At 37.1% G+C, this 13,574-nt stretch overlaps 4 protein-coding genes across 4 annotated transcripts in view; 2 read left to right on the top strand and 2 right to left on the bottom strand.

Moving 5' to 3' along the window:
• Positions 1 to 859: 859 nt before the first annotated feature.
• LOC101897691 (uncharacterized) lies at positions 860 to 2,326 on the bottom strand. Its single transcript, XM_005185938.4, has 2 exons — positions 1,987 to 2,326; positions 860 to 1,922 (listed from the first exon to the last, which is right to left on the bottom strand). Exons 1-2 carry the CDS (start codon positions 2,199 to 2,201, stop codon positions 1,766 to 1,768), a joined length of 372 nt encoding a protein of 123 aa, XP_005185995.1. The 5' UTR covers positions 2,202 to 2,326; the 3' UTR covers positions 860 to 1,765.
• Positions 2,327 to 2,524: 198 nt separating this feature from the next.
• LOC101895433 (mitochondrial import inner membrane translocase subunit Tim8) lies at positions 2,525 to 3,235 on the top strand. Its single transcript, XM_005185924.4, has 2 exons — positions 2,525 to 2,739; positions 2,818 to 3,235. The coding sequence occupies exons 1-2, from the start codon at positions 2,644 to 2,646 to the stop codon at positions 2,980 to 2,982; spliced, it is 261 nt and encodes an 86-aa protein (XP_005185981.1). The 5' UTR covers positions 2,525 to 2,643; the 3' UTR covers positions 2,983 to 3,235.
• A 505-nt stretch (positions 3,236 to 3,740) lies between these two features.
• Positions 3,741 to 5,009, bottom strand: LOC101895261 (uncharacterized). The gene is made up of 3 exons (XM_005185923.4): positions 4,843 to 5,009; positions 4,140 to 4,776; positions 3,741 to 4,078 (listed from the first exon to the last, which is right to left on the bottom strand). The coding sequence occupies exons 1-3, from the start codon at positions 4,923 to 4,925 to the stop codon at positions 3,827 to 3,829; spliced, it is 972 nt and encodes a 323-aa protein (XP_005185980.2). The 5' UTR covers positions 4,926 to 5,009; the 3' UTR covers positions 3,741 to 3,826.
• Positions 5,010 to 7,022: 2,013 nt separating this feature from the next.
• Positions 7,023 to 13,574, top strand: part of LOC101895088 (probable cyclin-dependent serine/threonine-protein kinase DDB_G0292550) — a 28,878-nt gene continuing 22,326 nt past the window's right edge. Inside the window, exons 1-2 of the mRNA XM_005185922.4 lie at positions 7,023 to 7,712; positions 7,790 to 11,094. Of these exons, the coding sequence (XP_005185979.2) occupies positions 7,380 to 7,712; positions 7,790 to 11,094 (3,638 nt within the window). The 5' untranslated portion in view covers positions 7,023 to 7,379. The remainder of the gene's footprint in view (positions 7,713 to 7,789; positions 11,095 to 13,574) is intronic.

Raw genomic sequence — 13,574 nt, 5'->3', positions numbered from 1 at the left:
AAAAAGTAATGAAAAAACTGCAACCAACTTCAGACTGTTGTCATTTCTAAGCCACTCGTCCGAGAGCTCTTAAAATTATTCCAGTGACAGTTCGTTATTTTGTTTACAAGCTTACAATAGCATTTTGTGGAGAATTTTCCAGCACAAAAAAAGGTAATTCGTGATGAAATTCAGGCGTGATAGTATGATTTCTTTGTATTAGGCTGGAAACCCATAACCAATTTGTCCCCCCATTAAAAGAATTAAAATAAAGGAAGCACCACCGATTTTACAAGTTTTATAAATAAAAATGTTGGAAATAGTCTTTTATTTTCATATTACATATAAATATTTACGTTTTTCACATTTTGTAAAGTTGTTCTCCAAAAACAATTATGCCATGTTTACGTTAGAACTTTTTGTAGGGTTAACCTACTTTGAGAGGATTTATTTGAAGTTAAAGTAATGGATATGACAATTTAAATCCAAATCCAGTGGGTTAACCCTCATATATATAAACGTACTGTTAGTCTTGCTAATTTCACAACAAAAATTTTCAAATCGAAAGCACAAAAAAAAATAAATAAACAATGTAAAACATCTAATTGAATGTCGATGAATGAGAAGAAGAAGAGTTGCAAGTGATTGCAAGAAGAAATTTGTCCAGCAAGAATTTGCAAACTCTCACAGAAAGAACTGTCAAAATTTCTCTCTTCAACCGCTCTCTTTTGCAGAACTTTCGGGTAACAAGCGACTTCCGGTAACAATTGTTACAAATTTTAGGGTAACCAGACACACCTATTTTTTGCTTTCATTCAATAAAATTAAAAGAAAAGTAAAAATTATGGCGTTTGACTTTGTTGCAGTTTTTTTATCTCACCCGGAATAGGTTCACGTTTTGCAATAGGCTCCATATAACTGTGCCGGCAGATTTAAGGTTTTTTTGGGTGTTTTAGCGACAAATTCAAACTGATTTTTTTGTAAATTGGGAGTATTTGTTCACCAGTATGTAGTAAACATCCCTGCAGAGTACTGTACATTTATGACCAAGTTTTGGTATAGACTCCTTATAACTGCATGATTTGCACACACCTTTGTGTAGTCCCCATATAACGGTTCTTCCCAATATTCAGAATTTTGATGATTATAGCTACATTTTCGGAATTCGTATTGTCATCTCTTTTTCTGACAGATCATTGGCTGTAAAGGCTCACGTTTTCGTATAGCCCAATATAAACGTAACACCTGATATTCGGAATTTTTTAATTTATTGCGGCATTTTTTAACGAAATTTTTTGCATTTTGCAAGTTCATTCCAAATGGAGGAGGGTATTAAAAGTTCGACACTTTTTAAATGGTTACTTTTTTTAAAAAAAAAATTTAAGTTACAAGTTTGCATGAAAACAATTTCCAACTGCAAAATCAAAAAACATTCCGAAAACAAAAATTCTCGCATTCCAGTACCTGCTAGAATCTACTAGTTTTGATATTTTCTTCGATGTCTCAAAGGAAAAATCGGTTATCTTTGTAAAAACTTTTACAGTCTTTTGATATCGAAAATAATTTCAAGGCTAGTAGATTTCAAGGTTCTGGAACTGATCACCATAGAATCTCATAGAATGTGATAAAACTCAACTTTAAGCATTCATCTCTATTATCTTATTTATATCTTATTCAACCAATCAATATACATCTCTATTATTACTTCTTATTTTAATTTCTTTACATTATTTATAGCTATCAGTTCAGAATGTTAAAAGCGGTTTTAGTTGGCCCAACTGGCCTGTCAGTTGGAGCCTTCGGCATTTTTCTTCTTCAAAGCTTCCATGACACCGGCAAAATTTGCCGTCTTCTTTTTAACCGATTTTGATTTGGGTGTACCATGGCGTCGCAAAGGTTGGGCAATATCATCACTGAAGTCAAAATCATTGGGTTTCATGGGACTGAAATGTAACCAAATATAGTCAGTTTTCCTTGTTGTTTTTTAGAGATCTAATTTCCACTTACTCATGTGTTTCGGTAACATCTGTGGAGAGGCTAGGTTCTTTGCTACTGCTTTTTATGTCCGGTGAGGGAGGTCGTCGCCCTGGACATTCCCATTCTAATTCCAAAATTGCGCCATTTTCCAGCATATTATAATAGGTTTCCAGTTCCTCGGCCGAGGGAAAGAAATCGTTGTCCTTCAGGGACGATTCTACCGAAGAAGACACTTCTGCGGACATTATGCGAATTGGAGAGGCGATAGACTCGGTGTGTGTAGTTCCAATGTTACAAACAAGAACAGAGTGATAAAAGAAAATGTCCAATAAAAGATAAACTGAAAACCAAATGCCTGAGTTTACGAATGAAGTGAGGAAAACAAAGAGGCGATGATGAGAGAAAGAGAAAGAAAAATCTGGTTGTTCATAATGGGGAAGTAGGGATTGCTAGGTACGGAAAACAACATCGATGTTTTCTGTGTCAAATAATCGATGTAACGAATTACGTCGATAACATATCAATCGATGTCAATTTTTTTATCGTTTTTTGACAACCAAACATCTGTCAACATGTTCATTATATTTGAGGTTATATAAAAGAAAAAAATCATTCGCTGCTGTAATTCGGCCAAATTTTTTTTAATTCATCTATAGACAAATTACCAAACAATTTACTTAAAATAAAATGTCGGACTTCGATTCATTGGGCTCTTCTTCGGGTGACAAGGAATTGCAAGAATTCCTAATGATTGAAAAACAAAAGGCGCAAGTTAACGCACAGGTATGAAGAACAATCTTGTTTTTAATTGGATGTAATAATTTATGAATGAAAACACATTAACATCATTACGCATTTCAGATACACGAGTTCAATGAAATCTGTTGGGATAAATGCATAGGTAAACCAAGCTCGAAATTGGATAGTGCCACCGAAACTTGCCTGGCCAACTGTGTGGATCGTTTTATTGACACTTCACTGCTGATAACACAGCGTTTTGCCCAATTGCTGCAAAAGAATCAATGAACGTAATCATGCACATCGGATATAGAATACGACAGTACAATAATTCCTAGATGGAATTTTATAGTCAACCACTTCATACTAGACACGTTTTTAGGATATTCCAAAAAGAAAAAAATATTGCAATTGGAAAGCTGCTAAAAGGGTTTTCAATTTTTATGAGAACAATGAATGGTAAATTTTGTTTTGGTTTTGATGTTTTTGTTTTATTTAAAACAAATAAAATTTACTGATTTAAATTGTAATCAAAAACTAATATTTTATATTTTCGATTTTTTTTTTCTCAGTTTCATTAAATGTCAGATGAACATTTACTTAGTAAATTATAAATAAGGTATTCGGCTTAAATGGATTTTAGGGTACTCTCTCGTATTTTGGCGGGTAGCCTACTCTTGTAATAAGGCGAGCTAGAGATTCGGATTGATACCCATATTGCCTTGGTTGTTCTTACAAATTTTAAAATTATACCAGAAACTAACGGAACTTTGGAAGCCCATGACTGGGAGAGTATGCACTTCGCAAAAAAAATCGCAGTACTCATAATCCCAAGATATAGCTGTGATTCATTTTTTAAAATGATTGACGAAGATGTCTCTAGACCGGCATTCATTGTACATTTTATAAAAATCAACCATAGATTGTGCATAAATTGGCTTATTTCTGCAATATGTTCCACTATTCTTACAAAACAACATTTCTAATTAATGCCTACAACATTCCTTTTTCGCTAAGCACATTTTTCCAAGAGACTTCCAACGTCGTTACATTGATATCAAGAAATTTATTTTCCTAATTCTTAGTGCTAATTTACAAAATACATTTAAAACAAAACAATCTCAAACGAAAACTAACTTTTGTCAGACATGATACCCTTTGATTTCTTAAGATTTCGATAAAGTTCAACAAGCTTTTGACGTTCTTTTTCCAACATATTTCTGGTGTGTTCGGGTAAATCTTTTCGTTTTCCTCTCATTTGTTCTTTAGTGACGCGGCCAGGAGATTTTGTTGTCTTAGTACTGCTGCCGCTAGGTTTGCTATTTGATGTTGAGCTTTCTTCATCAAGCAAAGATTTAAGTAATAAGTTATTTTTCTTTCCGGGCTAAAACGAAAATTGTTTCCAAATAAGATATCCTTTCTAAAAATATGAACTTTAAACCTACCCTTGGTACTGTTTCATTTTTCTCTGCTTTTCTGGGCAATGTTAGGGCTGTTGGTGGTGCATGTACGATTTCGCCAAATTTAAAAACGTCTCTTTGGTACTCTACAGTTTCTTTCGATGTTTCCTGTTTGCGTTCCTCTTCATCCTCTTGGATGGCTTGCTTAATTAATTGCTTAGCCAGTTTGGGATCAATGGGTTTGACGTCCTTTTCGTTTTTCTTTTTGTTAGCTTTTCCGCCTTTTCGTTTTTGCTTTAGCAATTCATCAATTTCATTTGGGGGTTTCTTTTTTATTGAGATCGCTCCAGTTTTTGGATCACGCACTACTTTTACACCATATTTAGCCTCGTATTGGGCTTCTTTCAAACTGGCAGATGTAATGCGATTAACGCGTTTCAAATAATCAACATCGTCTTCGCCGGGCATTTGTTTGATGGTTTTGAACTTATTGCCTTCATCAGTTTTGTTATTCTTGCGATTGGTCTTGGCTTCTTTCGGTTTGTCTTCCACGCCACTGTGTATACGCTTGATTTTCTTACCCGATTTTGCCTCTTCCGTCAGTTTCTTCAATTGTTTCATTTTAAACGATAGTGGTTGATCATTATCCCTGCTGGGCGGCGCATTAACAATGTTCTTTAGCCTGTAAATATAATTGCAAGGGGAATTAAGAGAGTAGACATGGAGCTCTATAGAAGATTTATATTACTTCTTTTCCTTTTCTTCTAATTGACGCAGAGGATCACGTATGCCATGATGTTTCCTTGCTGGAATTTTACGTTTCCTTGCCATAATTGGGGTTTCCTAGTTTTATATTGTTTTGTTGTTTATTTAAGAATGGAAAGAATGGATCGGACACATGTGCTAGATTGTGTTGTTCCTAAACAATTCAAAAAGACAATTCACAAAACAGAACCTTGGAAACTAGTTCATATTCACATGCACATGAAATGGGGATAGGTAAGACGATTTTCGATTTATCGATTACAGCGACAGTCTCTGCTTCATGGAGAGATGAGTAAAGTGAATAGACATGGCGCTGGTTTGTTCCAGAACTGCAAGAATGTAAAAGTTTTTACTATGATAACCCATTTTCGATATGATATCGAAAAAATATTAAAAATGAGAGAAAAGACAGTAATGAAAACAAAAATTGCTGAAAACAATTGCACCGCCTTTACACGGTGCAATTTTTAGCTGGCATTTTTATCAATTCTCTTTTAAATTTTCTGCGTAAATCTTCGCGCCTTTACACGGTGGCATTTTACGATAATAGTGCTTGGCATTTTTTCTGACATTTTATTTTATTCAGTATTTCGTATAGAGCTAATTGTTTGTAACAGATATTTATAAAGAAGTGATTTAAAATTAAGTGTGTGAATCTAAAGAAGAAATGATGGAAAAAGTTATTGAGGTGTTAAATATTGCATTATTAACTTTTATTTTAACTTTCTTTTTTTTACTTTTTAATACTTCCAATTAATTTTCATATAATTCAATCACTAAAAACATCACAATAAAAGAAACGCATTAAAAATTACAATAAAGAAGCGATATGAAATGTCAAAATTATAAAAAATTCGGAAGAAGCAAAAAGAGAAATGCAAAGAAAATGGCATGTAACCCTGTGCGGTGGCTCATCGTGCCATTTTTTCTTCTATCCTTGTCTCTCTACACCTTTTACCAACAAACAAAAATGGCATGGTTAAAAAATGTCACCGTGTAAAGGCAGTGTTGCTTTGAATAATTGCAAGAGGTAAGTTCAAAAGAGAACTCCAACATTCAATGCGAGTAAAAACAGCAAGCCTAATGTGGCGTTTCCACTGCACTTGATTCGCTCTCTATTCGTTGTTTGACCCTTAACTATGAAAAAACTACTTAATTCTTCACACAAAATTTCCTGAGCGAACACTCGTATTTGTACATTGTTCAAATCAAATCACTCTCAGAACAACGAAAAAATGTGTCCCATCCCTAACAAATGAGAGCATTTATCGAAAAAATAAATTATGACATTTAAAAATTGAAAATAGAAAAATTTGATGAAATTTTAAAAATTTTTGGGAAGACTGAAAATTATGAATGAAAACTACAATGTTGAATAGCGTATGTACATTCAAACGAAAGTAAATTTTGTTTTCTCTCTCATCCGAGGTACGCATATTGTCCACGAGTTGAAATTTCCACAGGAAACTGGAAACAAAAGAGGCAATATTTTCAAAATGTTTGTATCGGCAGAAAAAATGTTTGACAAGTGTCTCTCCAGCAAAATTAAAAAACAGAAAAATACAAAAATATGTTAAAAATGTCAACATTTACACAAAAAGTTGAAAACGTGAATGAAAACTATAAAATTAATGATCTAATAAATCTTTGGGAGAAAAACAATCATTTCTTCTACTCATATTACTGAGAATTTAATGTATTTTAGTATAAATTCCCATTAAAATCAACAAACAAAATTTTTGAAAAAATGAATTATTTTACTATGAATTACGAATCGTGAATTACGAATGAACGGGTTAATTCGTGTACCTAATTCTGAGAGCGAACAACGTTGTTCGGTTTTCAATGGAAACATGCTATTAATCAGGACAAACTACTGCATACTCTACTTTAAACTGCTGCTATAACATGGCATTTATCTGAAATGGATATGATTGGAGTATTCGATGTGTAGCCGAGCCATTTTAGAGTCAAGGTGGTACACTTATCGATTTATAGATATATAATATATCGATTTTTTTATCATCTCTAGTTCTTATGTTGTGCGGGTGCACATTGAGGTGTAGCATCTTTTTCTGATAGTAACGTTTAAAAAATAATTCTGACAGCTATTTCTACATAAATTTCCAATAATTGAATGAATTATTATTTATATTCAAAAGTCCTACCATTTCACAGGAGAGATTAAATAACATCAACAAAGCCGCTCTCTTCCGATAATTGTCACAATTATCCCGTTCAATCGAAGAAAGGATTATTGTGCTATTGCCATCTCTAGTTTTCATTAAATGTAAAATGGCGACAATTTCCCATAACTAATTGCTGGACGGCTTAGTTTTTGCCAATAAGTAGATACAATTTTCCGAGGAAAACAAGAAAAACTGCCTAGGAATTGTTTCATCAACATTTCCCCTGTGTTATATGCAAGAATAAACACGTTGTACTGAATCTAAATTTGTTGTTCTGCATTGACAAAGTTTCTTGTGTTTGGAGAAGAGGAAAAAATTGTCGGGTGTAATAATGTGGAACCAGTGGTCGCAGTATGCGACACAACCGCCGTTACCAATAACAGCAGCACCGCCACCACCCCCTAGTGATCCGATTCAAACGGCACCACCTCCACCCGGTCCAACTGCCCCAATGATAGGGGCTGCGGCTCCACCGCCCACAGCTGCAGCTGCCGTTGTAAATCCCGCTGCTGCCGCTGTAGCAGCGAACCCGTATTCTCAATATACCGCTGCTCAGTATGCTGCCTTGACACCAGAACAACAATACACTCTGCAGCAACACTGGCAACAATGGCAAAAATATCAGGAAGAATATGCTAAGTGGCATGCTCAGTATGGAGAACAGGTAAGCAGGCAAAATGTTCATTCATTTCCAATAGCTTAAATTAATTGTTGTTGTTGTTGTTGTTTATGTTTTATTAGTATAAACGAGAAATGGAGGCAGCGACCAAGCCGGCAGCTGCACAGACCGCCGTGGTGCCGGCTCCAGGATATCCAGGTTTTATTGGTCCAGTTCCACCAACTGCAGCACAAGAGGCTGAAGCCAAAGCAGCAGTTAATGCAACGAAGATAACTGGACAACCGCAATTGTACAATCAACCTCCACCCCAAATTGTAGCGGGTAATCAGTATACAGCTGCTAGACCACCACCACCAATTACAAATTCACAACAACCACAAGGGCCGCCACAACCGCCACAGTCTCAACCTTCGTATCAACAACCACCACCCCAGTGGCAAAGTCATCAATCCTATAATCAACCACCTCCAAATTTCAATGCTTCTTTGGCACCACCTGTAAATTATCAAAATACCAATGCCCCGAATCAATGGCAAACTGGTCCTCCACCCTTCTCGAATCAGCGAAATCAACCGCCACCACCACCTACAGAATCATTTGGAGGTCCAAATAAGGGAGCAGATGCTAATAAGCCGGGTCCAAATGAATGGAACAACAGAGACAGTTTTGGTGGTCCTGACAATATGAACCGTGGTGGCAGACCTGCAGAAAAGTGGGAAGAGGGTCCACCACCTAATCGTGGAAATCCCAATATGGGTCCTAATGATTGGCAGCAGGGCAGGGCACCTCCCAATGTCCGAGGACCTAATAATTGGCAGGATGATTCCAAAGGTCGTGATAACCCAGATGCGGACGATTGGCAAAATTCACGTAGTAATTCTAGAAATCGTAATCGTAGTAATGAGCGTGATGAACGTTGGAGAGGTGGTCGTGGGGATGCAGATGGTCCCTGGAGGGGAGACCATGGCAACAATGGTCCTTCCAACAATCGCGACGATAATCGGTTTAACAATTGGAATGACAATCGTGGCAGAAATGAACCCAATGATTGGCGAGACGGTCCAAATAATAATCGTGGAAATAATCGAAACAATAGAGACGATGATAATCGTGACATGGGTCCGAATAATCGTTTCAATGCTGGCGGTTGGGATAATAATGCCCGAGGTCCCAGAAATTGGCCAGATGGTCCAAACAATCAAGGGAATAATTGGAATAACAATAACAATCCTAATAATCGCTTTGGTGGACCACCCAACAACCAAGGAGGAAATTCTGGTGGCCGACCTGTACCCGACATTGACGAAGAAATGTTCGATCGTCAATTTAAACAATGGGAAGAACAATTTGAGGATTGGAAGCGAGCCAATGCCAATCATCCTGATCGTGAAATGTACGAACGCTATGAACAAGAATTCGAGAAACAACGTAAGCGTATCATCGAAAGACGCGAGCAAATGCGTCGCCGTAAAATGGAACGCATGGGATTGGATCCAAATCAGGCACCGCCATCAGCGAACATGCCAGGTAATAGTGCTAGGCCTGGGCCATACAGTAGAGATTCGTCTAGAAACCGCGATGATTCTACATCATCACATCGCGGAAATCGAGAAGATGATAGATCAGTACATGATGATGAAGATGACGAAGTTAAAAATGATTCTAAATCCCAAACATTGGATGATAGAGATGCGGATGACTCGGCTACAGACAAAGATATGAATGACACTGCCAATAAAGCACAACCCAATGCGCCAGTTTCAATTAAATTTAATGTTCAGAAAAACACTCCGTTGGGAAAACGTAAATCTCGGTTTGATAACAATGGTCCTACGCCCAGCAAGGTGGGAAAACCACTCAACAAAGGTGCCAACGATCCAACGGAAGTTATAAATCTTGATGATGACGACGATGATGATGCTGTGGACAGTAGAAAACAATCCGAATCGGAATCTGCAACGGAAACAATGACTGAAATATTTAAGAAATCTGATGGTATACCAGGATTGGATTTGGTCAACGATGGAAGTGCTGCTTCTGTGCCGGAACAATCAAAAGATAAATCCGAGGAGAATGAAGATGCCCCGAAGAATACCATAAAGAAAAATGATAAACCAATTGCTGAAGTAAGACCCGCTACTGCTGCAGTTATACCGGATATTTCTAAGACCCTAAACGATCCAGAATTTATGAAGAAAATTTCTGAGGCTGTGGCAAAGGCTCAGGGTAAAGACGATGTAGTAGGACCAAAACCGATGCAGCGTGGTGATTGGCAGCGCAATAATCAACCGGATATCGACAATGAAAACTCAAATGATAGATTTTCCGGAACAAAATCATTTGTTGAAGATGAAAACTCTAATGCCAGTTATGGGCGATCTTCTAGGCAAGGAATGGATGACGATATACGCCAAGAAAACTTTGGACCAAATCGAGGAGGTGGTAATAATTGGGGTCCAAATGAGGGACCAGGACCCTGGAGAAATAATGATTTCAATAACAGTGGCCCCAACAATTGGAGAAATAATGGTGGTCCCAATAATGGTAATTGGGGGCCTAATGGTCCTGGTGGAGGACCGAACAATAACAACTGGGGGCCTAATGGACCTGGTGGAGGACCGAACAATAACAATTGGGGTCCTAATGGACCTGGTGGAGGACCGAACAACAATAACTGGGGTCCAAACAATAACAATTGGGGACCTAATGGCCCTGGTGGAGGTCCAAATAACAACTGGGGTCCCAATGGGGGCGGTCCCAATAACTGGGGCCCTAATGGTGGTGGCCCCAACAACTGGGGTCCTAATGGCGGTGGACCCAACAATTGGGGACCAAACAATAGAGGTGGACCCAACAATTGGGGTCCAAATAACAGAGGCGGCGGTGGTCCCAATAACGGTGGCGGTCCTTGGGGTAGAAATGGTGGAGGCCCTTGGGGCAATAATGGTCCTAATAATAACAATGGTCCCTGGGCAAACAACAATGGACCTTGGTCTAACAATGGAGGCCCCAACAATAACGGCCCATGGTCAAACAACTCGGGTCCGGGTCCAGGTCCTTGGAATAACAGTGGAGGTGGCGGCAATGGCCCCAATAACAATTGGCCAAACAACAATAATTTTGGACCAAATTTCCGTGGTCCCAATAACAATCGCAATTTTGGCCCCAATGGACCCAACAACTCAAACTTTGGTCCAAATGGTCCCAACAGCCCCAATATGGGCCCGAACAATCGTAACAACAATGGCCCAAATAATACGCCTGTACGCAATTTTGGCCGTGATGGTCCTCAAAATCAATCGGACGACTCAACAAATAATGCTCAAACACCACGTAATATCAACAATCCATTCCGGCGCAATGAAAGCTCCAAGACGCCCTCATTGGATGGTGGCAATTCCCCAAAACCATGGACAAAAGGCGGAGGGTAAGTTATTTATACAAATATCCTTAATTTTATTGTGAGAGTAAATATTTTCCTCTAAACATATACGAATTTCTGAATGGAATAACATTAAGCCTAATAGCTAAGATTAAGCCTAAAAGCATGCAATATGAAATTATCGAACAATTTGCATTGCCTTTTGTAGCATATTATCATTGGGAAATGATTTCCTTGCCTTTATTTGAAAGGTATATAGTTGGTAAAGTCCTTCCGATTACATTCTTGTTTTGTCACAAGGTCCAATAAATGATCTCTGTGATATATCTATGAATATATATGAATACATATGTAAACCAAACCTACCAACCAGTCAAAGAAACTTGTAGTTGTCCCTATTAAGACTATTTTACTCTACTGATACCACCATGTTCACGTTGACAGTTAACAATATTGGAATTTATTCCATTTCTTTTCCTCTCTTTTCATTGTTTGCTACACTACAACTCTACGTAATCTACTGAAACGAAACATAAAAACAAATTACGTTACGAATGTATATTCTCCGGTTAATGTTGGGTTTTATAGCGGTAACAATAAACCTAAGTTTGATGATAACAAAAGGACAAACAGGAACCGTCGTCGAAAATAGGCAACCGACCACAGTTTATCAGTAAAATAAAAACAAAAATATATATATCCTTAAAAGTAAACTGAAGAATAACAAGAAAATTGCAATTATTTTAAGTTTTTTTTGTCTCTCTCTCTCCCCCTATCACTTTATATGAATTATTACATATAATTGATTCTTGTAAGATTGATCGGATAAGTGATTCTTTTAAAATGAAAAAAAAAAAACGAAATACTACATCCCATTATATATACACACACACACTACCACATATGCACACCACAATTCTCTTACATTATACGGCTATGTTTTCTTTTGAGCTATTACAGCTTTGTGTTGTATAAATGCAAAAAAAAGAAAAACAATTTAATAGCACCCTTTTAGAGATTGTTTGATGTTAGTAGTTAAACATACCAACATAATGAAAAACAATAAAACAAATGTGTCTCTTTATTTTACTTAATGTTTAAGTAATAAATATTTAATTGATTTTTCAAGAATTCCGGTTTAATAACAACTAAACTATGAAGAATTTTTGCCAATAAATGAAATAAAGTTAATGAAAACAACTTCGATTTTAATTACAAAGACAAAAATGATAACAGACAAAACTTGGTTTTTGAATTTCCCGGCAAAAAAAAAAAAAAAAAAAAGCTCATTACAAATTGAATTATTAATCCATTATTTTAACAAAGAGGCCTCTAACAAATCGACAGAAAAGTAGCTATTCCTTGTTGTAGGCAACGAATATTTACTTAGTTGTCGATTTGCTTTTGTGGCCAAGAAATAACTATTTATTTCGAGTTGGGTTAGTAGTGCCATTTGTAAAGAGCCCCACTCACTATACAGAAAGCTTGAAAGCATTTTGAAAATGCCTGTGCAATTTTTGGATTGAAGAAAATACAAATAGTTTTGATTTTGATTATGAAAGCCCTTTAAATCTGATGAATGGAGTTTACCAGATTGAATATTGTTCCAGAATCTGCAAGAATGTACTACTTTTGCATTTTTGTTTTCAATTCCATTGGCTGTATATTCAGATTGATAGTGAGTGGGGGCTTAATGTTTCTTTACTGGGAAGAATTGAAAACGCCATTGTATTCGGCCTTGTCGAATATCCGAATATAGCTCGGTAATATCAGGTATCGAAGAGTTTAGAAATTGTGTAGATATTCGGCCATATTACGGTTGTCGTCGTCGTGCCAAAATGAAGTCGAGGCGACAATAATGATATTAGGGTGGTCGTTTTTTGTCGATAGCGATTTTAACAACAGCAAAGGTTAGGTTAGGTTAAAGGACGCGCAGTTACCATATGGCAACCGCTTCACTCGGAGACCTATAGGTCCATTGTGTTCATCCTGGAAAAATAGTAAGAAACAAGGAAGGAGTGGTTGATAGAAAGGGGTGAAGTTAAGAGATAGAGTTATAGAGTGTGATCTACGGCTGAGGAATTTGCCGTGTTGTCTTTAGCCACTTGAATCTTTTGGCTAATTGAAGGATTACTATAGGGTCAGTGTTAGAAAAAGAAGACAGATCATGTGACACTAGTTCTCCCACCAGTCTGTGTCTCACATTAATGAGTGCTGGGCAGTGGCAGAGCAAGTGTTCGACTATCTCGATTTCTTCTTCATCTTGACAGATCCTACAGTAGTCAATGTCGTCGCTATCCCATTCCAAGGTCATTGCCCTTACCTTACGGTGATTTGTGATGATACCCACCACAAGTTTTAGATCAGGTTTCGACAATGACAGTAGCGACTTTGTTCTCTTCTCTGAGAGTGTGGGCCAGATTCTTTTGGAGATGGTGCAACCCATTTCGTCCAGCCATTTTTGTTGGATTCTCTCAGAGTAATGTTTGTGAATGACCTGTAGGAAATGGCACAGTGGTGGTTTA

The sequence above is a fragment of the Musca domestica genome, unplaced genomic scaffold, assembly GCF_030504385.1.
Source record: "Musca domestica strain aabys unplaced genomic scaffold, Musca_domestica.polishedcontigs.V.1.1 60, whole genome shotgun sequence".
NCBI lineage: Eukaryota > Metazoa > Arthropoda > Insecta > Diptera > Muscidae > Musca > Musca domestica.
The sequence above is the reverse complement of the archived record's forward strand: the minus strand, read 5'-3'. Positions and strand labels throughout refer to the sequence as shown.

What these genes read in the sequence shown, in the direction of transcription:
- LOC101897691 (XM_005185938.4), bottom strand. Translation starts at nt 2,201, where the DNA reads ATGTCCGCAGAAGTGTCTTCTTCGGTAGAATCGTCCCTGAAGGACAAC. An exon ending in GATGTTACCGAAACACATGA is followed by an intron (nt 1,923 to 1,986) that starts GTAAGTGGAAAT and finishes GTTACATTTCAG; the next exon opens with TCCCATGAAACCCAATGATT.
- LOC101895433 (XM_005185924.4), top strand. Translation starts at nt 2,644, where the DNA reads ATGTCGGACTTCGATTCATTGGGCTCTTCTTCGGGTGACAAGGAATTG. An exon ending in AGGCGCAAGTTAACGCACAG is followed by an intron (nt 2,740 to 2,817) that starts GTATGAAGAACA and finishes TACGCATTTCAG; the next exon opens with ATACACGAGTTCAATGAAAT.
- LOC101895261 (XM_005185923.4), bottom strand. Translation starts at nt 4,925, where the DNA reads ATGGCAAGGAAACGTAAAATTCCAGCAAGGAAACATCATGGCATACGT. An exon ending in TTAGAAGAAAAGGAAAAGAA is followed by an intron (nt 4,777 to 4,842) that starts GTAATATAAATC and finishes TTATATTTACAG; the next exon opens with GCTAAAGAACATTGTTAATG. An exon ending in AAAATGAAACAGTACCAAGG is followed by an intron (nt 4,079 to 4,139) that starts GTAGGTTTAAAG and finishes TTTTCGTTTTAG; the next exon opens with CCCGGAAAGAAAAATAACTT.